This window comes from Pithys albifrons, chromosome 6, assembly GCF_047495875.1.
Source record: "Pithys albifrons albifrons isolate INPA30051 chromosome 6, PitAlb_v1, whole genome shotgun sequence".
In the NCBI taxonomy this organism is placed as follows: Eukaryota; Metazoa; Chordata; class Aves; order Passeriformes; family Thamnophilidae; genus Pithys; species Pithys albifrons.
Window position 1 is genome coordinate 40,322,530 of NC_092463.1, and position 27,087 is coordinate 40,349,616.

General features: G+C 52.1%; 1 protein-coding gene across 12 annotated transcripts in view; it reads left to right on the plus strand.

The window, feature by feature from the left end:
* DGKZ (diacylglycerol kinase zeta) overlaps positions 1-27,087 on the plus strand; it is a 54,160-nt gene that overhangs the window by 15,517 nt on the left and 11,556 nt on the right. For 5 of the 12 annotated variants that reach the window (XM_071558466.1, XM_071558461.1, XM_071558463.1 and 2 more), the window contains 21 exons: positions 13,095-13,203; positions 13,881-13,976; positions 14,761-14,838; positions 15,175-15,231; positions 17,123-17,191; positions 17,623-17,694; positions 18,002-18,280; positions 18,555-18,650; positions 18,930-19,012; positions 19,479-19,539; positions 19,928-20,041; positions 20,439-20,579; positions 21,079-21,157; positions 21,442-21,497; positions 22,507-22,569; positions 22,811-22,884; positions 22,997-23,108; positions 23,413-23,612; positions 23,914-24,014; positions 24,151-24,230; positions 25,621-25,690. In XM_071558466.1, the coding sequence (XP_071414567.1) occupies positions 13,126-13,203; positions 13,881-13,976; positions 14,761-14,838; positions 15,175-15,231; positions 17,123-17,191; positions 17,623-17,694; positions 18,002-18,280; positions 18,555-18,650; positions 18,930-19,012; positions 19,479-19,539; positions 19,928-20,041; positions 20,439-20,579; positions 21,079-21,157; positions 21,442-21,497; positions 22,507-22,569; positions 22,811-22,884; positions 22,997-23,108; positions 23,413-23,612; positions 23,914-24,014; positions 24,151-24,230; positions 25,621-25,690 (2,059 nt within the window). In that variant the 5' untranslated portion in view covers positions 13,095-13,125. Of the gene's footprint in view, positions 1-3,544; positions 3,841-3,874; positions 12,292-13,094; positions 13,204-13,880; positions 13,977-14,760; positions 14,839-15,174; positions 15,232-17,122; positions 17,192-17,622; positions 17,695-18,001; positions 18,281-18,554; positions 18,651-18,929; positions 19,013-19,478; positions 19,540-19,927; positions 20,042-20,438; positions 20,580-21,078; positions 21,158-21,441; positions 21,498-22,506; positions 22,570-22,810; positions 22,885-22,996; positions 23,109-23,412; positions 23,613-23,913; positions 24,015-24,150; positions 24,231-25,620; positions 25,691-27,087 lie in introns of those variants that run through there. The other 7 variants (XM_071558456.1, XM_071558458.1, XM_071558454.1 and 4 more) reach the window with 7 other exon arrangements.

The following is a 27,087-nucleotide window of genomic DNA, read 5'->3' on the forward strand; positions in this document are numbered from 1 at the left end:
GGGCTAGCCAACACCTCACTCACACGTGCTCCTGAGGAGTTGGGAAGGTAGGGACAAGTCTCAGGTGCATTCCCAGGCTCCCTACACCACAGTCTTTGCAGAGCAGCACATCAGCCTGGATTTGGCTGCACATATGCAAGTGCCACAGTAGAAGATCCTCACTGAGGACTGCTACTTTGTGGGTTCTGCTGTACAGTTTCTCTGGGTATCACCTTGTCTGCATGGCATCCTGGGCCTTTCTGACTTTGCCCTTCAGTCTCCAGTTTGCCTGACCTTGTAGTCAAAAACTTGTTGTGTCCCAGGGTTGCTTGGGAGTCCCGTGATTGGAGGTGTTGGGAGCAAGAGGCAGTGCAGCCAGTTAGTGCTCTGCAAAGGGGAGGTGGATAGGTTTTGGCGAGGTCCAAAGAGCTTTGGGTTGAACACCAGAGGGCATGGTCGCTCTTCAGAGTTCTTTGGTACTCTGCTGAGCAACTCTAGCCCTTTTCCTGCGGCTGGCTTCCGCTGGGTGTTGTGACATGTCCCCTCTGCAGGGTCGCTTGACTCCTCGCTCCTGATTTTGCTTTCTTCTTTTTGCAGGGAAGGGCTTGGCAAAGCATCTGTATGGAGCTTTTTTTGTGCTGCCATGTCTGAAGTGGCTGGTGAGCTTGATGGCTTAAACTGGTCACCTGCTGCCACGGACTGGCTGATGCTCAGAGACAAGCCTCCAGCCGAGGCAGCTGTTAGCTGCACAGGCTTGTGTGTCCTGGTAGCACTCAGGGGCGCACAATAGCACCCACGCAACCTCTGCACCTGGAGTCTGGGTTGCTCCCCCCACACTGGAGGTCTCCGGAGCAGCTGGTGCTGCTCTATGGGCATAGGAGGAGGACAGAGAAACTTGGGGAGCAAAGCAAGGCAGCCCTTTGCTGCAGGTCCATACTAAATTGTTAGTTCATTCCAGGATGGGGACAGTGGTTTACTCTCTGCACTAGCATTGCCTCTTCACCTGGGATCTCCTTTCTGAAGGCTAATGGGAGAAAAAAGCCCATCAGTGTTGCTGCAGAAGAAAAAGGAAGTCCGTAAGAGCAGATATGTTGAGGGCATTTAGAAAAAAAAGGGTGGAGGAGGAAAAAAATCAGCTTTTCCTTCTGCCCTCCCATTTCTACCAGAGGGACAAGCTGACATTCAGCAAAACCAAAAAATGATAGATTTAACATTGTTAAAAGGAGTTACTTTAATTTTGATGTGAGGTGCAGAAGAAAAAGGCAGTCACTTGCTGCTGCGAGGTGAGAAAGTGAAACCAAAGGTTAGACTTGATAGCAGTAACAGGTTCACAGTTAAACCAACAAATTCCATTTGTGTGGCAAGTCAGCATGTGCTTTGCTTAGTCACAGGGTCATGATGGAGGCTTGGGAGGTGTCTTTCACGTCTCAGGCTTTGTGGTGTGGACAGATCACTGGGGACCAGGTTTCTCAGGGATGCTGAGCAGTCCTGTCCCTTGCAGACACCTGCAGGGGCTGCCACTTGTGATGTGGTTTCAGGTGCGTGGGACCAGGGTCTCCTCACTTGGAAAGTCTTGCTCAGGGCCATGTGGGACTGGGGAGCCTCTCGCCTTGGAGCAGTGGTTTCTGCTTGAAAACAGCAGAGTGAAACCTGTGACAACAGTACAGGGAGCCGAAGGTCTCTGTTGCGACCCATTCACCCATCTGCATGTTTACAGGCTGAGGGCTTAGTAAGTCATGGGGGAAGGAGGAGAATGACAAAAAGAAGGTGTGCATGGCTGTCTTGAGGAGTGAGCTCTTAGGCTTGCTGCTCTCGCTGTTTTCAAGGAAAGGGACTTGGAGAATTAGTGATCTGGTCTCTTGCTGGTCTGGCTGACTGCAAGGGATTTTGGGGCCAGCTGGAATATTCCACGGTCACCCTTCCAGGTTGTTTCCATTTGCAAGTCCAGGTCCTGCCAGCCCAGGAGGGAGGTAGGACTGTGGTAGGGGTGAGGAGCAGCAGGTGATGTTAGCAGGGGTGTCTGCTGTGCACAGACTATGGGGAAGAGGGAAAGCAGGGTGGGCACAGGGCAGTTGGAGACAAGCTGAAAGCTTGAACCCTTCCTGGAAGTGTTCAAGGCCAGGCTGGATGAGGCTTTGGAGCAGCCTGGTTTAGTGGAAGGAGTCCCTGCCTATGGCAGGGAGTTGGAACGAGATGCCCTTTCAAGTATCTTTCAACCCAAACCATTCTGTGATTCCCTTGTCTAGAAAGGAACTGCACATACCTCTTACCAGACAACTTTGTACTGAATGATTGATTATAGAACGTTTGTAACTTCCCCTGTGATAAAACATCCTGCTAGTCCCAGTAAGTGGGTCTTAGTGATGGACTGGGGAACTATTCTAGGGGCCCTTCTGCAGCTGGCAACACGGCCACCCTGAGACTGAGAGGATACTGGTTGCTGCTTGACTGCTAGTGGCAGCTGGTTCTTTCCTGATAGTGGGAAGGGAAGTCCGAAGGATGTGTGCAGGGAATGGGCCCTCCGTCCTTTATCAGCTGCCAGGTTTGAGGGGAGAGAGGACTGAGCAGGGGTGAACATCTCCTGCCTGCCCTGGGTATCTCCAGCTGCCTTTCCCCTCTGGCGTTGTCAAAAAAGGGCTAAATGCAATCCGCACAGCAGCTTTGGTGTTGGAGAGGTTTGCTTATGTGTCCTGGTTCACCCTTGTCTCTCCCTCTGCTTCACAAAGGCCACTCGCTCCTTCTGCCGAGATGGAGGTGGCAGCTCAGCCTTCGGGCCTGGCTCCCCTCTGGTTAATGGTTTGCTGTGAACTGCTTTCAAGACGCCCATCAGGGAAGGCAGCTGGCCGCCTTCGCCACGCTGGCTCCAGCCTCCATGACGTTTTGTTACGGTCGTGTTAATGTAGTCTCTCTCCAGGCCCCAAGGAGCACTGGGCACGGTCCAAACACGTGCACGTTCCTACACACAGAGGAGAAGAGCTTTCTGCCTAATTTTAGCCGTAGGCAAGGGGAAGGAGCAGGGAGAGGGGGCAGGGTGTGAAAGGACAAGGTCCGAGCTGCAGCCACCCGGGCTGACTCACTCACTACGGCGCGTGGGTGGCTATCGGCTCCCGCTGCGGGGCAAATGACCGAAATAACAATAGTTAGTGACGCGTAGGCGTGACCTTCCCTACCCTCTCTACAAAGACCAAAGCGGAGATGGGTTTTGTGACCCCAAAAGAGCGCTGCATTGTGTTTGGCTGGGAGCGTGTCCCTAGGGACAGCTGGGGGACCCGGAGAGTGGTGAAGCATGACGGGGAAGTCCCCAGCGGGTCCCCATGGTGGGTTTTAGCAACAAAGGGAGACAGAAAGCTCCTGAGACGTCTGCGGAACCTGCCTGGAGGAAACGCTGTCTATAATTCAGGAGCAAGTTACCTCCTGCGCACGAAGGCGCATGGCAGGGGACTTGGCTCTTATCAGCTGTGCAAACTTATCCAGGTCCCAGGGAGGCGGGAGAGAATGGCCCCTCTGGCAGGTTCCTCCCCTTGTCCTCCTCCTGCCACTCCCAGGGAAGCGGTGCCATCTCCGAGCTGCAGCTGGGTGTTTGGAGGCAGCCGGCAGTGGGGGGACCCCTCTCTTTCTGGCCCCGTCTGGTGCACGCACGGGCGGCCCGGGGCGAGCTGCTTGGGGGCTGCTCGGAAAGGAAGTGCGGTTGGTTGTTTCAGCGAGCGCTGTCAGGGCTCGTAGTGCGGGGAGGAGCGCAGGGAGAAGCCAAGCACTCACTCTCCAAACTAGGACTTGGTAGGGGAGGGCTGGCCCGCTGTTGCTGCGCGGCCACCGCCACCCGCTCGGCACCTGCAGGACCCCTGCGCCACTCCGGATCAGGTCACGGGGCTGCTCCCCACTCGCTCCCCTTCTCTTTGCGCCTCTTCTTGCTCGTGTCCTCGTTTGCTGCTTTTGTTTGTGTTGGGTGGGGGATGGGAAGGGGCCTGGGGCGAGAGCCAGCCCTTAGTCTGTAGGTATGGCACTGGGTTCCAGACCAGCCGGGAAGGGCAGGGGGAGGCAGACTCCAGAGTCATCCCCTAGACCCTCAGCCTTGCTTCTGCTGTGTTGTTTGCTGCCAGAGCAGGCCCGTGAGGCTACAAGTGGCCCGCAGGGCTGAGGTAGGGTCTCTGCAAAACAGAGCCCCTGTGGCATTCAGTGGTGCCTGACTGTTGCAGGAAATCACTGGGGTTTCCCTGCCGGTATGGCAGGATCCCTGAACTGGCAGGATCTGGAATGTTTCCAGCCACCTATTCTGCATCCATGTGGCATGGGAGTGGACAGAAGGAATTCTCAAGTTGCAGAGGATAGTGGTACGGGGAGCCAGCCTGCACTTTGCCAGGACCCCCAGTCCTCAGTCACTTTTCCCTGAGATAGTTTAGGACAGTAGGACAGACTTGTGGGCTTTTGGCATATCCTCTGATGCTGGTGTCACTGAGGTTCCCCACTTCAGCCAGGAGCAGTGGGATGCCCTTCCTTATCCCTGTGGCGGGCTGGAGGGGAGGCGTGTGACTCCCGTCTTTCTTTGATCAGTGCCTGTTGCTGAGTGCCTGAGACTTTCCTGAGTTTGTTTTGGGAGGTGCAGAGACTTACTAGCCCTGGGAATCGCTGTTGGTCTCTGCCCCACCAGGTTCAGTGCCTCCTCTCGGGCTGCTGCCATGGGCAGAGGCTGTGTATTGCCCTGCCTGGGGCAGCACTGTGCACAGAAGTTATCCTTGCACCAGGATTTCGTCCTTGTGTGCTGGGGAAAAACTCAGGCTGCTCTGGGAGCTGGGCTGTGGGGCTGGCCATGCTTTAAATAGCACATCCCTCCTTGTGAAGCACATAGCTGTGCATACTAAAGGAGGGGACCAGCACTGGGGATGATAATGGGAAAAGCACTGGGGATGATAATGGGAATCTGCAAAAGAAACCGTAGGCTGCGCACCCAAACCACCAGGACACCCTGCTAAGCTCCCCACCAGTTTGCTTTTTACATGTCACTCTGGAAGGGAAGCTCAAAGAGAGAGAGAGAGAAGAAACTCTGAGTCCTTCCCAGCTTGCATTGCTGGTCCTGCTGATGGGACCAAAATAGAAACTGCGTGGCCAGCCTCTCCCCTGACCCTTGCATTGCTGATAATAGTGGCTCACTCTCTGCTTTCATCCCTGGTTAATTCACAGCTCGAGGCTATCAGCCTTGCTGTTTGGCTCCTTAGCCAAATGCAGCAACAGATTGTTTATATCAGTGCTGTCAGGTTTCTTGATTGCCAGGAGGCAGATTATTTACTGTAGTGGCATATAAACTTCATAACATTATGATGGTGGAAAGTTGTCAAGGCATATGAATGCCCAGAGTCAGCCCAGGAGACTCCAAGGAAATGGCTTTGATTTAAATTAGGACAAAACACTTGTCTTCCATGGGGTTTGGGAAGGAAATCACATTGTTATGAGAATATTACTCTGAACCTTATGGCTGGCAAACTCTTGACTTCATGAAGCATAAGTGGAGGATCTGAGCTAGTCTGGCAGATGTACCATGAAGGACATCTCAGGTTTGCCCTGAGAAGGCAGTGAAAGGGATGTTGGCACCAGAGCGTCATACAGAGTTTGAGGTGAGGCAGGATGGAGCTACCACAAGAAGGATGTTGGGATAATGCTAGGAACTGTAAAAAAAGTCTCAGATCCTTCTGCTCCCATCCCTGTTCTTCACAGAAAACCAAACTTGAGAACATTTTCTTGTGAAGGGCCAGGCGTGAGAGTGGGATGGCTTTTGTCTTGCTTTGATTGAGGCAGTAGCCTTCCACCTGGCTTTGTCACTTGGAGAAGCCTCCCATGACAAACTGCAGAGCTGTGGTGTTTCATTTCTTTGCGTTGCTACAACCCCCCGCATGGCAGCTGCTGGTTCCAGGTGCTGCGTCTGTCCCCATGACTTCTCGTTCAAAGAAGGCAGCTTAGTGTCTGCATCTCCTCCATGTGGTGTCCCCAGCTCCTGACTGACTGTGAATACCTAAAAGTGGTGTGGGTTTAAAGTTAGTGCCGGTGTCTCATCCCTGGTGTGTACTGCATGGTGATCTGCCCAGAGCACCAGCATTCAGAAGTGATGCTCAAATGGTAGTGCTGAGGTGTGCTGTGAAATTCCTGTCCCCTGAAATAAAGCCTGTGGACAGGTTGTGCTTCTGGCCGTCTTGTGCAGGTGTCTCGTTAGCCTTTCATCTCTGGGATGTGACAGGGTATTTGTGTCAGGTCCTCAGCGCTGGCACTGCTGTGACACCGTGAAGCAGGGGTGTCTGTGTATGAGAGCAGGAGGCTGTGAGTTTTGCTCTTGCTGAGCCATGAGCTAGATGGGTACAGAGGTCAAATTGATGTAGCTGCCCATCACTTGTGAAGCAGTGCTGTGCCAGGGCCTCCAGGCTGGTCAACCAGAGTGCCCAGTGACACTGGCAGGCTTCTGAGCAAGTTAGCAAACTTGCTTATATGTTGCCAGGGGCACCTTGCTCTCACTGTCCATGCCCAGTAGCCCTGGCAGGGCCCACTGTACAGCACTTGCAGAGACCTCAAGGTCCTTAGGACTGGGAGGACATCCTCTGCAGCTGCATACATCTGACCACCAGCTGGTTTCTAAGCACTTTCCTTGCTTTCTTAACTTGGAGTGAGGTCTGAATTCATCTTGATCAAGCCCAGGGCTTGCTGAGAGGTAGGTGGAGACATGTTCCCTTCTGAGTGCCCTGCTAGGGCAACCTTAAGGTAGCAATAATCTCCTCCTCCACAGCGTGACAGTGCAACCGAGAGGATGTCCTTAGCCATGGTTTGCCCTGGGAATGCCATGCTCCTGCAGCTCATAAACCTGGGAATGAGGTGCTGTGGCCCATATAGGTGGTGGCACTTGTTGCAATAGGTCAAATGTATGAATCCTAAAATAGGTGAGCACAGGCCATAGCTCACTTCTCGTGATGCTTTGAAAGGCTCATGGTTTGCATGGAACCTCCCTGCCCCTGTGCTTGCTCATACTGACCCAACATGGGGGAGCTCCTGATTCTTTTATTTGCATGATGGTAGGAGAGATGACAGCTGGAGTGGAAATTCTGAATAGAAACAAACTGCCCAGTTTGGGAACTTGCTGATTGCTGCACCCAAAGCCTGAGGATTGCACCATATCTTGACTAGTGTTTTCCCTTCTCTATCTGCCATGGGGGCACCTTCCTCAGCACACCTCATCTGTGCAGGTTGCTCTTTGTGGTCCATCAGAGAGGACTGGCCAGGGAGGCCTAAGGAGAGAGAGTCTGCTGACTGATGCGTGGAAAGCAGGATGGGAGAATGGGAATAGGATCTCAGCAAGGGTGGTGTGAGGACAGCAACATACAAGGGAAGATTGAGTAACAGAACTGACAGAGGGGTGTGGAGTATGCAAGCTTGTGATGGAAACCAAGGCTGAAGGCAAATGGTGGTATGCCAGTGGGGTGGGGATGAGCAGCAGCTCTCTGGATGGGCTCCTGGGCTCTTGTCTTCCAGTCCCTCCAGTGTCGCAGAGGAAGGAGAGAGAGGCAGAAGTCCAGGAGGTCTGGCTATCATGTGGGGGTGGCTATTAATAACAATTACACTTTGCTTGTGGTTGATCTGTACAAGTCAAGCATCCAGGACAGGTGAAGACAGCTTGTAAACTGAGATGTGCTCCTGCTCACATACTGCCAGCTCCAGTGCTACAGCAGCTCCCTGGCACCCACAACAATCCAGGATGCAGGAACCCTGCCAGCTGCCATCAGGACAGGTGCTCGTCATGGAACAGAGCAAAGCACTCAGAGTCATTTCCCTTGTAGTCCTGTGGTTGGAAAAAATGCTTTCCAGTCGACTAACTGGAGATTTGCTGAAAGGTCAGGAGGAGCTGATGGTGTTTTTCATGTCCAGATTTCTCTATGGCTCAAGATTTGTGTGTTTGCTGCCAGGTGTGTCCTGCAGTATGGTCTTCTTGCCATCTTTGTTGCTGGGAGATAGGTGCCAGATGTGTAACTGTATAAAGGTAACTTAGGATCTCTCTTGCTTCTGAGCACTGGCAGGAATAGAACTGGCTGCTAAAGGAACAGAGGGAATAATAATGTGGAGGAAGGGCCAAGCAGGCGTATGGCACAGGATCACTCTGTGTATCTAAGGGCACAGAGGACCTGTTCATTTTGGTATGTGGGAGTTTGGTTGAGGCTAGTTAAGCAAAACAGGAGCTGAATATCCAGATCCTCCTGCTGATGGGGACAAGAGTTTATGCCATGATGGACACTGCATGTTCAGCCCTAGGGGTCAGTCTGTCTGATTTTAGAACTACCACCAGCACATGAGGGATGGCTGCTCGATGTCTGGAGAGATGTCTCTGAATCAGCGGGTCCACAAGTTCTGTGGCCACCGAACTTACAAGATGCAAGTTTTTCCTCTTTGATCCCTGTTGTACTTTCCAAGGGCATTTAAATCCTGCTGGGACATGTTCCTGCTTCAGCAGTGTGTCTGCCCATTGAGGCCAGGCTGGGAGTGTAGAAGGCTTTGAGGGGTCTGGTTATTAAAAAAAACCCCACCTCCTAAGAACTGTGATTGAAAATCATGAGCAGACCAGAGCTGCTGTATCCTTCCTTATTCACAAGAGGAGATTAAAATCATAGGGTGTATCTGCTTCTAAGCAGAGCTGATATCCTAGTGCATACAGCAGTACTTCCTTTCTTTTGCACCCTGCAAATGCCAGGCTGCCACCATCCATCCTCCTTACCTAGCTGAGCTGAGCGACATGGTCTGCAGAGCAGCCACATGTGCTTGCTCTTCTCCATCATTTTTCAGTGGCAAAAAGTGCATATCTCAGAAACGTCCTGGTGTTAGGCCAGGAGCTTCCAGGGTTTGGCTCCTCTCTGCCCAATGCTTGGTTCTCCAGCTGCTCTGCACGCAGTTCTGCTGATGCATATCAAGTGTGGGCACCCCTGCCCCTGACAGTCTGTCCATCTGCTGCGCCAGCAGCAGCTCTCAACAGTTGCAGTACACCATTTGGAGCTCAGGATGGAAGTAAGATGCAAGAGGTGGGGATATGTTCATCCAGCATATCTGAGCTGCCATGTCCTGCTGTTACAGGGCTGTCAGATGGTGGTCTTGTAATAACCTTCACCACTGGTGGTTAGAGCTTGAGTCCACGTGCCACTTACAGAGAGCCCTGAAGATGAAAAGGTCCATAATCAGCTAGTACTCAAACTTAAATGGCAAGCCAAGGCTGGTCTAGCAGATTTCCTCACGAGACTCTGGTGCAAAAAGGAAGGAAGCTGTGTTGAGAGATCTTCCTGCCCACAACAGCAACACAGCAAGTGGTACAGCAGCTTCATGCTGGTGGAATATGTGGGGCAGGAGGGAGCAGCGGTTCAGCGTATTTGGGGTGCAGTTGGTGAGCATGTCTCCCCCAGCAGCTAAAGCCGGCCAAAAAGACTCTGTTGCAGTGTGCCACATCCAAGCAGAATTCTTGCTTGTGTTTTTAAATACATTTTATTCATTCAGACAATTTTTGACACTTCTTGGTAATGATGCTGGTCAACAGCCAGCTGAACATGAGCCAGCAATGTGCCCAGGTGGCCAAGAGGGCCAACAACATCCTGGTCTGTGTCAGAGTGAGTGTGGCCAGCAGGACTATGGAAGCAATTTTTTCCCTGTATGCCACAGCACTGGTGAGGCAGCACCTCACATCCTGTGTCCAGTTTTACGTGCCTCCCTGCAAGAAGGACATTGAGGTGCTGGACCATGTCCAGAGAAGGGCACTGAAGCTGCTGGATCTAAAGGACAAATCTTAAGAGGAGCTGGGGTTGTTTAGCCTGGAGAAAAGGAGACTCTGGGACCGTATTGCTCTCTACAACTACCTGAAGGGAGGTTATAGCAAGGTGTGGGGTCTGTCTCTTCTCCTGAGTAACAAGCAGCAGAACAAGAGGAAGTGCCCTCAGGTTGTGTGTGGGAAGTTTAGATTCTCAGATTCTGTGCAATTTACTGTGCATCATCCTGCAGACAATGAGGAGAGGCGACAGGAATGGAGCACTGCAGTGTTGGGAACAAGCTGGAAGCAGGGTCGTCGGCAAAATGTGCTTTTGTCCTCTGAAAAGCTGAATGGGCCTTGGTGGATTGACCTTTCTGGTGCCCAAGTACCTGCCTGCATTGCTCACAGTGGTAGGACTTGAGAAATACTTGTGAAGAGGTGATACTTTGGTTTTGCTTTCAGTTCAGCCAGGCTTTAGCTGCCCTGATGCTGCTCTCTGGAGGCCATTTCTGTCCTTCCTTCCTTCTCTCTTTGTGCTACGTCACTGAATACAGGCATGGTGATGAGACTATAGAAACTAAAGAGCTGGTTTCCCTGCCTACGAGGCTGGAGGAGTACAAACCATGCCTGGCCTTTTCCAAAAACACAAACTCAGCTTTTTACTCATACATTTTAAAAAAAGTACAGCCCAATGGGTTTCTTGTGCTACTAGCACTATCAAAAACACTGGTTTGTCCAGAAAATTAAATATATGTCCCATCTTACAGCATTTGCCAAAAAAAAGGGAAGAGGCTTCTGACAAGTTTGCCTCTTTGTGTGGACCTTGGGACACTGGAAGTTTGGGCTAGGGTGTTCTCCTGTAGGTTCTCTGGTATTGCTGACCTGCAAGTAAGTGCATAAAAGACCATATCAAGGGAGGAAGAGAGAAGCAAGTGGAACAGATGCCAGTCTTAGCATAGTGGTGAGCAACATGCCCATACCCTCTTGGTGGGTCAAGGAGATGCTTTGTACAGAACTGAAATAGTTGAGAGTGGTGGTGGTGGCTTGCATGAGCTTGCAGGCTGCCATGATCAGAGTCCTCTGCTCTGGGAGCAGTTGAAGAGCCAGGAGTTTTCTTCTGCCAAACTGTGGGTTTGGAGGTTTTTTTTTGAGTTGGCCTTGAATAAATCCTCTATAGCAGCTGAAGAGAGGTGGCATCTGGAGGGTGGGAAGCAAACCACTAGCTCTGGAAGAGGGAAGCACTGGAGCTAGCCAGATCTACCGAATCTGCCTGCACTGCTTTTACTTGCCTGGTTCATTTTCTTCTGTAGGGTTCACAAGGGCTTAATTTCAATTTGCTGCAAATTTGGTGGGACTGGTGTGTTACCTAGATTGGTTCCTGTGGAGAAACCAGATGGACGAACATCAGGAGTATGATGGGGGTAGTTGAGTTGCCAGTGCTGATTGGCACCTCGGAGTGCAGGGTCTCTACTGATTCCACAGTGGAGGGCAGAGAATGCAAAGGGTCCTGACTAGGTGGGGACACCTGTCCTGCTGTTACAGCCCCCTGGTCTGAGCTGTGAAATTCGTAAAGCACTAGAGCTGTGGGGAGCAGGACCCTGCCATGTGTGCCAGGTCGCATTGCCAGTCCCCCACTCGCTGCTTCAGCCCTCTGTTTCCTGCTTTCCCCTGACCCCCACAGCCTGGCCTGAGGACTCATAGGGGAGCCTACTTAATTCCTGGTCTCTGTTTGAACAGCCGCCATCTGGTTGCAATGGAAACCTTCTTTAGGCGGCACTTCGGACGGAGGGGGCCGCGGCGCAGCAGCGTGGTGGCCGTGCCCACGAGCAAGGCCCGGCGCCGCTCGCAGGTGGGCCTGCCCTCCGCTGTGCTGGCCCAGCGCCGCCGCGGCTCGGCCACTCCAGAGGCATCCCCCTCCTGCCTGGGCCTGGGCCTGGGCCTGGGCCGGCGGCCCGGCGCCCGCCGCCGCTCCAGCACCACGCCGCCCTGCCTCAGCCCCAGGTTCGCTGTGCAGACGAAGCGCAAGGGCCGGGCACAAGCCATTGATGCCCAGCTGCTGGGCCCCTCCGTCCTCCTGGCCAGCCTCATTCCCATGGGAGAGGAGGGGGACCGGGCTCCCCGCGTTGACAGTTCCAGATCCGAGTCTCTGGAGGATGGCGGTGCAGCAGCAGGAGCCGAGCACGCCCAGCATGAGCGCTCGGCTGAGGAGACGTGGCTGGCCCTGCTGCCCCAGCCGCGGCCGCTCCGGGCGGGACGGCTGTCGCGGGGGCCGCGCTGCCTGCGCCGCGCCTCCTCTCACCGCCTGCCCACCGAGGGTGCGTACAGCCGGGCTGCCCACGGCCTGCCGGGCCGCTACCGCCGGCGCTCCAGCGATGCTCCCCGGCCTGGGCTGCTCTCCGCCGCCCACCCACGGCCGCTGGCCCAGCACTGTGCGGGAGGGGCTGGAACCGGGGGCCCCTCTGCCACCCTCCCCGAGGGCTTGGGACCGGAGTCCACCTGCCACGCTGCCCCGGATGGCTGGAGTCCCCGTCTGCTGTATGTATGGAGGCAGCATGCAAGTGAGCAATGCCTTGGGGAGTGGAGAGATTGGGTGCAGACCCAGGCTTGGTAGGAAAGGACGGAAAGAACTCAGTGCCATTGGCCCTGACTGCCATCAGTGTTTTGCAGTGCTGATGGTGTACCTTGAACATCTTCCACTCAGGCCAACGCTGCCACTGATGCTCTCAGTGCAGCCCCTGGGGCTTTTGGTTGTCCTCTCCTGCCAGAATGGGGCTAGAGAGAGATGGCAAGTCTCGTTGTAGGCTGGAGATGCACACTCTCTTGCTGGCTGGATCACCTGCTGATTTCCTCCTCCCTAACACATCCGGGAGACGCTCACTAGCCCCAGACAAAGACCAGCTTTTATTCTGGCTGGTTTTTCTGGTCCCTGCAAACACCACAGGCTCTGAAGTGGCTTGGTATGAGAGCGCTGCAGGGAGCTGTGAAACAGGGGCTCTGCAAAGGCAGCCACACCACCACAGCTCATTGGAAACTCCCAGGGTGTTTTGCAATGTAACTGTCATCCCTGAGGGCGTTGACCCAGCAGGCCCAGGCTGTGCCTTTTGCTGGGTACAGAGTGTCTGTCTCAGCTAGGTACAGCTGAGCTGCCAGCAACATGGCCAGCACCTCTTCATCCCACAGGGCTACATTACAGGAACAGGTACTCCTCAGCCAGCTATGCTGGAGATGCACCTCATTACTAGCCACTTGGTCCTGAGGAGGCTTTTCTGCTCCAGCTTCATGTTGCATCTTAGAAGCAGGTTGTGCTTTACGTTTATTCCTCCTACCTTGATTTAATAGCCAGCCCTCCTGTGTCTTGCAGGAAAGCAATTGCCAAATCCAGCCTCCAGCACATGGTAGCCCCGCCAAACCCTGCACTAGCCCTGAGGAGCGACTCGGAGAGGCAGATACGCAGCACTGTGGACTGGAGTGTAAGTTGTAGCTCGTCTTGCTGACATGACATGGAACAGATTCCCAGCTAAGAAGCAGCAGGCTCTTCGCGGGCTGAGGCTTCCCAGATGACTGGCTTTGACGCATTTATGGCCTCTGCCATTTTCACCGGTGATGCCATTGTCTGTGCTGCTGGCAGCACTGCTTGATACTGCAAGGACAGGCTGTTGCAAGCACAGGTGGTTCCTGGGAGGATGTCTGCTTCTGACAGCCAAGATCTGGTGACTGGGGCCAAGCAACAGGAGCAAGTCCCTGTTCCTTTGCAGGCAAAGCCTGGCAGGTTTTACTCTACACCCTGAGGTTTCAGAGCAGAAGCTGGTTCAGGAGATTCCCCTGCACTGAATTCGGCCCAGTGCCTCCTTTCACGGAGTGATGAAATCAGCTCCTCTGTGCAGGACACTGGAGCTGGGGTGTAGGTCTTGGAGTTAGTTTCCAGGGGCCCTCTTGTTTCCAACAGATGTGCCATGGCAATAGCTTTGTGAGGTTTTCTCTGTCCAGATGTCGCTGTTTGTTGTGTACATGTTGTCTCCTGGCCTATCCCTAGCTCCAATCTCCCACCCCTCAGCATTATCTAGTATCTTGTCCGTTGCACGAAGAATTTTAGGGCTTTGGATGCCTGTCTGGCAGCGCTCTCAGAGAAATCTGTTGTGCCTTTCAGGAGACTGCAATCTATGGGGAGCACATCTGGTTTGAGACCAATGTCTCTGGGGACTTCTGCTACGTTGGGGAGCAGAATTGCGTGGCAAAGCTGTTGGTGAGTCACCTGGGGTCACCCACGTCCCCAGCAAAGGCTGCAGATGTGGGCTGGGCTGTCACCTGATGAGGGACTGCACAGGCTGTATTGCTGCTGCTGGGGAACATGTAGGGCTGTGGGGTGCTGCCAAGGCAGGGAGTGTGTCCCTTCTGCCTCTGTGTACTAGAGGGCTGAGTCCCCAGTTTCTGCCAGTGCTGGTGCTCAGTGTCCAATGGGAACCTGACACAGGGCTGCCACTTGCCCAGAGTATTCCAGGGAGAGGGTATTGGGATCTCAGACTCTAAAAACAACAATCTGAATCCAAGACCTTTCAAGAGAGGAGAAAAGTAAGTGCTGGAGACCCAGGCCTGCTGCTTCCTTCCCCTGCAAGCAGCACTGTTCTTGCAGTGTTGTTGCGGTCCTCCCTCCCAGCTTGCAGGCTCAGTGCTACTTATGGTGTAGGATGGAGCACTGATGCCATCCTGTGCCTGCTGATGGGGCTTACTGTGGGAGCCCTGCAGGTGGCTCCCAGACCAGCTGCCATGGTGCTCTCAGGCAGTGTTGGAAGAGGCCAAGGGCTTCAGAACAAGACAGTGGGGAAAATATCTCCCTGCTCTATCCCAGTCTTCAGAACTCTTGCTTAGATCCCTTCACTTGCAAGGAGTCTAGACTGTGTCTAACTTTACTATAGGGTTTGTTTTGTATCCCAGTATATATGGAGGTATGATGGGAGGCTAAGCTTTCTGGCCTCTCAACACTGCATGTTTTCATTCACATGCATATTTTTCCTTTCCTCATCCTTCAGCAAAAACCTCTCTCCAGGCGTAAGTGTGCAGCCTGCAAGATTGTAGTCCATACACCCTGCATCGAACAGCTGGAAAAAGTGAGTAGAGTCTGCTGAGCCCTCTCTGCAGCTCACAAAACTGTAACAGCCTTTTCCTGGGCAGCCCTTCCTCTTGGGCAGTGAAACACAAGAAGACTGGGGAACTGCAACGTGTAATTGCAAAGAAGGGTCTTCTGAGGAGACAGTACCAAAAGGAGCATCTAGTGACATGATTGGGACCCTAGGCCCCATTTTGTTCAGTGGCAGAGATATGTGAAGGTTTTGCAGAAAGCACAAAAACATCTCCAGAAGCTTGCTGTAGTACAGTAAACTGCAGTAGGTTGCCTTCAGGTATGATTGTTTTACTGATTCCTCTCATGTGTGTTCAATCTACAGATAAATTTCCGCTGCAAGCCTTCCTTCAGGGAGTCAGGATCCCGGAACATACGGGAGGTGAGAGATATGCCTTGGACATTGCCCACATCTGCCTTTCCCCTTTTCAGGGTGGTGGCAAAGACACCACATGCCAGGATGTTGTTCATCAGAGTGCAGGCATCATGCTGCCCCCTTATGTTGGTTCCCAAGCACAGTAGACAGGGTTATGGCAAACAGCATGTCTCCCAAGTCTCCTGCAATTTGGAAGGAAACAGTATGGGCTTATTTCTGGCCTTATCACTTAGCCCTGACCTGGGTACTGCAGATAGCGGTGGAAGATGCCCAGAATGGTGCTATCAGACCCATTTAGCCTATGTTTTAAGGTATTGCATGTAAGAGGTGGCCTGAGGCCTGTCTGCTGAGGAAAGCAGTTGTCAGCCTTCCTGCTTAACCCTCCAGTCTGTGGAGCCAGTGTAGTCCATGCAGTGCTCTGGTGTGGGTGTGGATGGCTTAGTCATGAGCCATTTTGGTGACAGAGCTGCCCCCACACTGCGTACATGCTGGCACAGCAGGTGCAGTAGGGAAAAGGTATTCAAAGCAGGACTGCTTGCTTTGAAATTCCAGTGTGACATCAGAAAGTGAAGCTTTCAGTGTCACTTTAAACCTTCCTCTCTTGCTTTGCTCCTCCTGTTGTGTCTCCTTTCCATATCACTCTTAGCCTAGCTGAATGATTTGTATTTCACTTACATTTTGGACTCTGCCCGCAGCTCTCTGCCTCTGCTTGATCTTCTGTCTCTATTTTTATTCTGTCCAAACTCTACAAATTTTCTCTCCCTTCCCTTTCTTTGTTTTCTTTTTTTCTCATGAACTCTGTTTCTCCATCCTGTCTTTCTAATGCTTCTCAGTTCCTCTAAGGCCTCTTACTTCCTGTTTCCCTAGAAACATGCTCTTCTGGCCTTTGTGGTGCCAGGGATCCCGTTCAGGGTCAGCCCTTTCCCTAGATGTGCCTGCTGGGACTCAGTTGAGCTGAAGGCATTTCCCTTCTGCTCCTACTGAATTAATGTCTGCAGAAGCCAACAGGACTCTTTGTTCTCTCCTGTGTGTTGCACTCAGAGCAAGCAACACTGGAGCTGACCCAAACCTCCTGCCAGATTCTGCCTCTATCACCATCATCATGATCCCAAAAGCTGTCAGGAGCAGGATATTGGGCCCTGCCATCCCAGCCTGTGAACTCACATTCCCTCTTCCATTTTTGCTACTCTCTCTGCCATTCCCAATCCAGGGCTGCAAGAGTGGGGCGGGATTTAGAATGTGTGGTGCTTCATTACAACATTCTGACTCCCTCAGAATCCCTCCTACAGGACCCAGCCCTCTCCCACTGTGAGCCTGCAGGCAGGGTGGGGATGCCTGTGAGCAGCCTTGCTGCCCAACCCAGGACTGAGCAGGCTACAAGATTGCCCTGGGGCAAAGCAGGCAGAAGTGCATGGTGGGGGTTTTGGGGCTGCTGCTCTCCTCAAGGAATATGGAGCAAGGAGGTTCTCTGCTTAGCTGCAAGCACTTCCATCTTGGTGTGGACACAACCTGTGTCTCCCTGGGGATTTTCACACATTCCATCGGCACATTTTTAACCTGGCACTAGGGGCATCTGGATAGAGATGTTAGGGACTGAGATCCTGAGCGCTACTGCTTGCTTCCTCTCTGGTCTGCTTTGTGTGATTCTTAGTCATCAGTTTCCCTCTCCTCCTTCTTATTTCTTCTGGTTTTGATTTCGTTTTCTCTGAGCATCTTAATTTGGCCTCTTGCCCCCTGGTTCTTTGACTTTGTGTTCTCTCAGTGTGCTGGGGCTGATGCCTGTGATCAGTGGGCTTGCAGCAAGAGCAGTGGTCCTGGCTGGCCTGGGTCCATTTCTTCTGCCTGTTTCTGCATTCCTTCACTTTTTTTTTCTTTTCTTTTTTTCTTTTCCCTTTAGCCCGTCATTGTCCGGCATCACTGGGTGCACCGGAGACGGCAGGAAGGAAAATGCAGGCAGTGTGGCAAGGTGAGAATGGATCTTGGGGTATTTTTCTCAGCCTGAAGGAAACCTTAGGTCAAATCAGAGACAAGAACAGGGCTGGGAACAAGGGACATTCCACTATTTTTGTTTGGCAGTAAAACCAAGACAAATGCTCTGTTTTGCTCAGTGAAGCACTGTATAAGTGCTTCCCACACAGTGTAGTTTCCCCCCTGAGCCCAGTCAATCCTGAAGGAGACTGTCTTCCTGTCATGCTTTCTTTGAGCAAGAAGGACACCCCTCCAGAGCGCGATGGCCTCCCTGGTGCTGTAGTCTGGGGCTATCTGACAGGGATCTAGAGGGTGCCAGCTGCAGACATGCTCTCTTTGTTAATGTCTGTCTTAGTGATGGGAATGTCCTGTTGGATGGTAGAAAACTCTTGAGGGAATTCCCTAAGCATCTTATCCTTTCTTCCTCAGGGTTTTCAGCAGAAGTTTGCCTTCCACAGTAAAGAGATTGTAGCCATCAGCTGTTCCTGGTGCAAGCAGGCGGTGAGCAAAGCCCCCATAGGATGTCTTACTAGCCTGTTCTGCACTTACTGATCTCTGCTTTCTGCTGGGACTCCCCAGGCTGCTTCTCTGTAGCCTGCCCTAAACAGTTCCTCCTACTGGGAGAGGCTGTACTGTGGGATATGTGAGCTTCTTTGAGAAACTTTCCCTTCATTGCCTTCCCATTACAAAATTTCTGCATAGTTTCCTCCTGCATTCCCTGCATTGACATGTGGGAGCTGGAAGGACATTGTGGCTGTCCCAGGAAAACTGAGCAGCTGAGTTTTCTCTCTGTCTTCTCCTGCCCCAGTATCACAGCAAAGTGTCATGTTTCATGCTGCAACACATTGAAGAGCCCTGCTCACTGGGGGCTCATGCTGCTGTCATTGTTCCTCCCACCTGGATTCTGCGGGTCCGGCGGCCCCAGGTAATTCTCCTCAGCTCTTGTGGCTCTTTCAAAACGCCCACTTGCCCCGTGGCTCCTCTGTGTTTCTACATTTGTTTCTTTTTTCTCCAGAATCCACTAAAATCTAGTAAAAAGAAGAAGAGGACATCATTCAAGCGGAAATCCAGCAAAAAGGGGGCTGAGGTAAGAGATGAGGGGACAGGGAGTAACCTTGTCATACCTGAAAAGGCAGAGGGACTGAAGAGTGAGGAGCTGGGCTGGGAAACAAAGCAGGCTTTGCTGGGTCTGCGCTGGAGGGAGGGTGCTTGCTGGCAGGTTATATCCCAGCTGTAAGACTTACGGGGGTTGCTAGGATGTTCTCTTCCTCACCTTTGGCTTGCATGACGTTAGGGCTCAGCTGGAGGTGGGAGTTTGCATTTCCCCCTGTTTGTTGAAGTATCTGTGGTGTCTCTTGCAGGAAGGGAGGTGGAAACCCTTTGTCATCAAGCCCATGCCAGCTCCTCTCATGAAGCCCTTACTGGTGTTTGTGAACCCCAAGAGTGGTGGGAATCAGGTATGGCCTTATGCAGTATCTCCCTGAGAAGGCATCTCTATGAGGACATTGCCATTTGACTGCTAAAGTCTCATCATGGTTTTGGTGATGTCTCAGCTTCAGAAGAGACAAGGCAGCCACCACAATGCCAGTTTGCTGCCCAGCAACTCCCACCTAGGCCAGGCTTTGCATGTGTGCCTCACAGAATGATGTTGTCTTTGCATGTTCCCAGGACCAGATGCCTTCTTCCGCTGTCCACTGGGAGCTACCTGTTACCTGATGTCTTTTTTCTCCCCTTAGGGAGCCAAGATCATCCAGTCCTTCATGTGGTATCTCAACCCACGGCAAGTTTTCGACCTCAGCCAGGGTGGACCCAAGGAGGCGTGAGTACTGATGGGAACATCACCTTTCTCTCCCCCATCCCTGCCCCAAAGACTGCTTGATGCTCCATAGCTCCCACATGCAAAGAGACCTCCAATATTTTGAGAGGCCTCTCTAGGATAGTTTGTGGTCAGTCAGTGATTCCTGCCGAAGGGCTGGTCTGATCTTAAGGCTTGGGGGGTTAGGTTCCCAGACATAGTTCCTTATATTCCATTAACATTGTGTGAGCCTTGTCTGCTTGCTGCATTTTGGGTTTTGTGTGTGCAGCCTGTATACACCCACTCATCCTTTTCAAGAGCTGGTGAAGCCAAACTTTCTGTGTCTTTGCCCACTGCTGTGAACACTGCTGTGAGGGAGGCATGGACATGGCTTTGTGGACGTCAAGAGCTCTGTGAGGCAGCTGCCGTGTAACACCTTTGGTATTTCTTCCTTCTTCCTTCCCCGCCTCACCCTCCCTGTTCCTGACAGGCTGGAGCTGTACCGCAAAGTGCACAACCTCCGGATCCTGGCATGCGGGGGAGATGGCACGGTGAGTCCCCCAGTCCCTTGGTATCTGTGGTGCGCTTTGCCCCAGGCCTTTCCAGTAAAGGCAGCAGCCTGCCCTTGTAATCCACAATGGGGCACACTGTGCGCTGCGTCCATGGTACAGCTGATGGCACTGGATACTGTGGGTCCCCTCACGCACTGCTTCAAGGAGGTGTAGTCTGCAGCGTCAGGATTTGTAGCCCTTTGGGGGAGCAGTGTCTTCACTGGGGTTACTAGTATCTCCTGCAGCACCTGTTTGGAGCATTAAAGACTATGCATAGCCTTGATGGTGGCTAAGGGGACCCCATTTCTGCCATCACTAGTGCTTTAAACCACCTCTGCCTGCCTGCCAGAAATAACCAACTGTTTCTTTGCACTTCTTGCTGGAGCAGGTGGGCTGGATACTCTCCATTCTGGACCAGTTACGCATCAACCCACCTCCTCCTGTGGCCATCCTACCTTTGGGGACAGGGAATGACTTGGCCAGAACATTGAACTGGGGTGGGGTAAGTGATGAGCACAAGAGCCCACTGCTGACAGAGAAGGGCTGAGCCCTTCAACTCCCGTTCCAGACACACTGGTGGGAATTTGCGTGGGCTGGTGTTTTGACTTCCCTTAAATACAGACTAACAAATAAGTGCCGTTTGGATGTTACAATTCTTCTGACATTTCAATTGTTCTGCATTAGATTATAATTTAGTAGGATGTTAACAAAAGTAATCACTGTTTCAAACTTTGGGAGATTTTTAGAAGGAAGATGTATTGTTTTAAATTTGAAGCCCTACTTTGTTGTACATTCAAGTAGACATCTTTTGCTCTGGGATGTTGTACCAAAGCCTGCTGTCTCTAGGGCATATCTGTGGGAGGCAGGCATGAGACTCACCAAGTTCTTCTCTTCACCAGGGTTACACAGATGAGCCTCTGTCCAAGATTCTGTCACATGTAGAAGATGGGAACATAGTGCAGCTTGATCGCTGGAACCTCCATGTGGAGCCAAACCCTGATGTGAACCCTGAGGAACAGGATGAGGCAGCCACTGACAAGGTGGGACACCTCCTCTCCATGTTTGTTCCCTGTGCTGGGGGTCTGTATTCTCCTTTCTCCCACTGGCTCAGGAAGCCCTAGCACCTGCGTCTACAGTGTTCATTTGGCGTTTCCATCTCCCTTCTGCAATTTCACTACTCTCTTTGTGTCTGAGTCACAGCACTCATGACAAGGCATGTAGAGTTCCGAACTAAACGTCTACCAGAGATTTTTAACCACAACTCTGCAACCCAGTGCCCTCTGAGACTGTTTCAGAAACATGGGTGATTGCAGATATCTCAGACAGCACAGTATGTTCCCTTGGGCTGCATCCCTTACCCCTAGGAGCCAGGGACCAGTCCATCATCTCATGCTGGTGACCTCTGTATTTTCCTAGGGAGAAGGCAAGCAGGCTCCCTCAGCCTTATGAGCACTGTGTGTGGCTCTGCTGTAACCTGACTTCATCTTTGCCATGGCCACACACTGGCCAATTCATCTTTATTCCTCCTTTCCATTTCAGCTCCCTTTGGATGTCTTTAATAACTACTTCAGCCTTGGCTTTGACGCACGGGTGACACTGGAGTTCCATGAATCCCGAGGTATGGGGCAGTGGCAGTGCTTGGGCTGGGTCTGTGGGATGGGTCCCTTGTTTGTGGGTTCCTCAGGAAAGTGAACAAAAGGACTGCCACAGAGACAGGACTGAAGGTTAAATGTGAAGAGCAGGTTGAGTCTGCAGAGTGGGTAGAGAAGTGACTGCACAGGAAGAGAGCTGGGTTCTGACTTCTGGCTGAGGCTGTCTGGAGAGCTGTGTCTGGGGAGAGCTGGCAAGTGAAGTATTTCCGTATGCAGGCCAATGATCTGGACTTTTTTCTCCTTTCCCTAGAGGCCAACCCAGAGAAGTTCAACAGCCGATTTCGGAATAAAATGTTCTATGCTGGGGTGAGTGTGTGGAGGATATCTGAGCATGCCTTCATAGCAGCCTTAATGTCAGCTGGATCACAGGCATGGACCTGCCTCTTGTCTGCACCCTGAACTCACTCATGCGAGTTACATGGGCCTTCACATGTACCCAAGCTGAGCCCCATGCCCTGGAGCTGGAGAGTTGCTGGAGAAAAGCTGCAGTGCTGGGAGTTGCAGCTCCTCTTTGGCTGCAAGTGCTGCTGGCAGTACAGTTGCTGTCTTGATCTCCTGCCACTATTGTTCTCCGGCTCACGAATGGTCACCCAGGCAGAACCTCCCCGAGCTGTGGGGAGGCAGGCTGTCCCCCCTGCAGAGGAACAGAAAGCCTTTCCATAGAGTCCCCGTGCTACTTTGTTCTTTTATTTTATACCTTGGGCCAGTTACAGCTCTCTGGCTGTAACTCTGCTGTATCTCACCTCTAGATTGTGTCTCAGCATTGCCTTGTTCCTCTGTCTCCTCATCCTCAATATACCTTCTACCCAGATGTTTGGGTGACTGCTATTTGGACATACTAAAGGCCAAGTGCTACTCTGTGACATCTCAAATCTGTTCTGCTTGTGCCTCTCTTCCTCTCTGTACAGTTAAACCCAGAGGGGACCCATACTGTCCCTCCTGGTATGGCTAGATGGGGTCACATCAGCTCTAGTTAGTGGTACTTCATTACAGCTTGAGACTGAATTTGTCTCTTGTGACTTGAGACTTTTCACTGGCAGAGACCCACCTTGCCAGCTCTTCCCTGAAGTCAAGACTGGACTAGCAAGGGAATACTAGGGCATGTTACTGAAGGTGTCCCAAGGTTTCTAGTAGGCAACATAGCAAGTTACATGGATTAGGTTGTTTTGGGAGGGGAAGAGAACAGTGCTTCTGCGAGTGGATGAAAAGGGCATTTGTGATTTTCAGCAGTTTAGGTCTGCAAGTCAGTGGCAGTCTTCCTGGCTGCCCATTTCGGTGAACATCTGGGCACTAACACCATCTCTTACCTTGGCAGACGGCCTTCTCTGACTTCCTCACTGGGAGCTCCAAAGACTTGGCAAAGCACGTCAGGCTGGTTGTGAGTATGCTGGGGTGCTCTGGTCCTGGGAAGGGGTGACCTGTGGAGGTGTGAGAAGTGATCCCTTGGCACACTGAGTATCTCAGTGTTGGGGAGTGGCTGTGTTCCTGGGACATCAGCTTCCCCTGACTTGGAGGACAGTTCACTATAGGGACCAGAGGAGGGAGGCCATTTCTTTCAAAGTGAATAGGATGGACCAGGCTCCCTTTTAGAGCAGCCTGAACACCCCTGTTGTCTCCAGTGTGATGGAATGGACCTGACCTCCAAGATTCAGGACCTGAAGCCCCAGTGCCTGGTCTTCCTGAACATCCCAAGGTGAGCAGTCCCAGGACCTGTCTTGATATGCTCGGCTTCTCACCCCTGTGCCACGGATTTCCTGCCTGGGTTTGGGGTGCCTGTTGGTGCATCTCTTGCCATCTCTTCACAGGTACTGTGCAGGCACCATGCCGTGGGGTAACCCTGGGGAGCACCATGACTTTGAGCCTCAGCGCCACGATGATGGCTGCATTGAAGTTATTGGTTTCACCATGACATCCCTGGTAAGTCAGTGCTTTTTCCAGTTTTAGCTAGCAACCAGAGGAGTGACTGGTCTCACTGACCAGGTGTCAGCCAGCACCACAGATCTTCTCTGGAGGAGTTGTGGTGCTGGCCTGTGTGACAGTGCCTGCTCTCTGAGATTTAGGTGAGGTGCTGTCATGCCCTAGTCTCTGTGGGTCCCTTCTCACTGAAATCAGATCTGAGATCCTCAGAACTTGCTTCACTTGCAACTTCTAGCTGCCAGTGGGTGTTACTCTCATCCACCCCTCCGTCTGTGCTCTGCTTTCACGTTGGACCCTTTCACAGGCTGCCCTGCAGGTTGGTGGCCATGGGGAGCGGCTCTGTCAGTGCCGACAAGTGGTTCTCACCACGTCCAAGGCCATTCCCATGCAGGTAGATGGAGAGCCCTGCAAGCTGGCAGCTTCCTGCATCCACATCTCCCTGCGCAACCAAGCAAACATGGTGCAGAAGACCAAGCGGCGCAACTCCATGCCTCTGCTTAATGAGTAGGTTCCTCAGATCGATCTGCCACTTCCTCTCCAAGGAAGAAGGGTTGGAGGGGAAAGGGATGGACTGATCCATGACTCATGGAGGCATTTAAATCCTGTCTTTCAGAGAGGGTCTGGAAAGGGATCAGGTCACAGAAAAATGGTCAGACCCTGATGCTGGAAAAGCTTTGGGTGCCAAGCTCCCCACCCAGTCTGTACAAGACTGTGCTCTTGCCTGTTTTGGAGGGATGAGGGGGATAAGGAGAAAGCGGGCTGTCACCTTCTGATCTCTTCCTTTTTCCTTCCCCCATGCACACAGCCAGCAGCCAGTGCCTGAGCGGCTGCGGATCCGGGTGAGCCGAATCAGCATGCGTGACTATGAGGCACTGAACTATGACAAGGAGAAGCTCAAGGAAGCCTGTGAGTGACCAGCTGAGTAACCAGGGGGTGGGAGCTGCAGTGCCTGAGTCTGGCAAAGCATGTAGTTAGACTGTGTAAGGTGTTGGAGATGGAGAATTGGCTGCTCCCTGAGTTGTGTCTGTGCCCTGTCATGCAGCTGTGCCACTGGGGATCATCGTGGTTCCAGGAGACAGTGACCTGGAGTTGTGCCGGACCCAAATCGAGAAGCTGCAGGAGGTGAGTCTCTGAGTGGGAAGTGGTCATGGCTGCATGCAAAGAATGGAGGGGCTCAGTGAAGGGATTTTTAAGCCTCCTTGACCTGCATACACCAACACACACACACTCTTGCTTCAGGTCATAGTTTGCCTTCACCATGTGATGGAGGGAGAATCCCATGCTGGATGGCTTGTTACTCCTGCTATTCAGCAGCTTCTTTCTCAGCGTTGCTCCTCTGACTGTGTTCTCCAAGCCCAGAGTGTCAGTGACAGAAAACTTCCAGAGTAGTGGAAAAAGCCAGCACTCATCCTGTGGGGGCCTATCACCCTTCAACCTCTTCAAGTTCTGTGTTTCCTGGCACAGCTCTTCCCTCCCCAGGTGCCTGGATTAGGTTTATAACCCCTCCAACTTTTTTCATTTGCAAGTACTATAACTTTTGTGCTCTTGCCAATGTACTAGCATGTCTTTGACCTGTACACAGACTGTGTAACTCTTGCTCCTTGTGAGCAATCCCTTCTGAGTCCCTAGTGTGGCTCCTGGTTCTGCACTGCTCAATGTGATTTTTACCCGGAAGATTGAAGGGACCTTGCTCAGTCACCTGTTAGCTGGCTCTTGTGCGTGAGGGAATCCCATCCAGCATGCAGGGCTAAGTTGCAGAGCTGCTTGCCTGAGCTGGGACATGGCATCTGCCTCTTGCTCTGTCTGCTCTCCTTCTGTCCCCTGCCCACCTTGTGCCCAGGCACTGATGAGGAGACACAGGCAGGCACGTGGTTAGCAGCTCCTAGGCTCAGAGGATAACACTTTCCTGTAGTGTCAGCGTGGTAGACTGATGCCTCTGCAACCTCCTGCATCTCTAAAACTGCACTGAGAATGGTCTTCCTTGGTCATCTCAGGGTTTACCTCTTCTCTGTCCTTGAGCAAGCGCTGTGCTCTGTCCTTAAACCCAGACAGGGACCAGGGACCTTGGCCAGGCAGTGTGTGAAGTCAGATATGTCAGCACATTGAACAACTTCAAGGGGATGCAGTTGGGGCTGGAGGGCTGCCCAGGCACATGCTGTAACAGCACACCTTGCCTTTCTGCAGGATTTCCCTCTACAGCCCTCTGCTTTAGAGTGCCTGCTCTTTCAGGTGTGTATGGCCTCACTCTGTCCACTGGGCCTATATGTCATGTCCACCATGTCAATCTCCTGGGCTCATCTTGTGACCTCTCTACAGTGGGCTGCCATGCATTGGCTGCCGTCTGTCCTGTGCTGCTCCTCATCACTGTGTGCTGTGCCTGTGTTCAAGTTCTTTATATCCAAGTGCCCATGGTACTCCGTGTCTGCAGGAACCTCCCAAAGCAGGAGGAATGCTCTGAAGAGAGATAGGGAGACCAAAAGACACAACTCTATCTTCTCCTTTTTTTATGCAGGAGGGAGATAGAGCCAAGCCGAAGACACTGTCGTTCCAGAAGCTGTCACCCAAGTGGTGCTTCCTGGACTGTGAGTATCATCATTCCCTGGGGATGTTGCCTGTGTCTGATGATATGCTAGCAAGGTCCTTTGGTCTGCCATCTCAGAGGAGGTAGGGGGTAGAGATCCATGTGACAGCTAAGATGCAAGGGTTATTGATGGCTTAGAAACCACAGAAGCACCTGAGAATTAGGGCATAAGAATTAGGGAAATGGAAAAGGTGGTGGAATCAGTAGCCCAGCTGAAGTGCATCTACATCAATGCACACAGCATGGGCAATAAACAGGAGGAACCAGAAGACATGGTGCAGCAGAAAACTATTGCCATCACTGAGACATGGTGGGACAAGTCACACAGTGGGATGCTGCAGTGGATGCCTATAAACTCTTCAGAAGGGACAGGCAAGGAAGGAGAGGCAGTGGGGTAACCCTGTGTTTCAGGGAGTGTTTCGATTGTCTAGAGCATAATGATGGTGACAACAGGGTTAAGTGTTTATGAGTTTAGAAGTCAGGGGAAAGGCCAACAGGGCAGATACTGGGAATCTGTTACAGACTCCAACCAAGAGAAAGAGACAAATGAAATATTCTGTAAGCATCTGGGAGAAGTCTCACCATTCCCAGCCCGTGTTCTTGTGGGAGACTTCAAATTACCATATGATTGCTGCAAATACAACACAGCAGAGATTAAGCAGTGTAGGAAGGTCCTGGAGTGTGTGGAACATTCTGATGCAGCTGGTGATGGAGCCAATTAGGTAGGGAAGGTGGCCTGCTGGACTTGCTGTTTGTGAACAGGGAAGGGCTGGTGGGTGATGTGACAGGTGGAAGCCACCTTGGACATCATGATCATGAAATGATAGTTTTTGATTCATAGAGAAGTAACAAGGGATGCCAGCACAACTGCCATCTTGGACTTCTGGAGGGCAATTTTGGCCTGTTCAGGAGACTGGTTGATGGATTCCCTTGGGAGTCAGTCCTGAGGGGCAGAGGAGTCCAGAAAGCTTGAACATGCTTTAAGAAGGAATTTCTAAAGGCTCAGGAGCAGGCCATCCCCATGTACTGAAAGATGAGCTGGTATGGAAGAAGACCAGGCTGGCTGAAGAGAGAACCTTGGTTAGAACTCAGGAGAGAAGGGAGAGGGGGCAGACAACTCAAGAGGACTACAAGGGTGTTGTGAGCTTATGCAGGGAGAAAATTAGAAGGACCAGTGAGAACTTAATCTACCTACTGCTATGAAAGACAACAAAAATATTTTTACAAATACATCAGGGACAAAAGTAGGACTAAGGAGAATCTCCATCTTTTTTTGGATGAAGAGGGAGACACTGATAAAGGATGAGGTAAAGGCTCAGGCACTTAGTACCTGCTTTGTCTCAGTCTTTAATAATAGGACCAGTTGTGCTCAGAATAGCCAGCCCCCTGAGCTGGAAG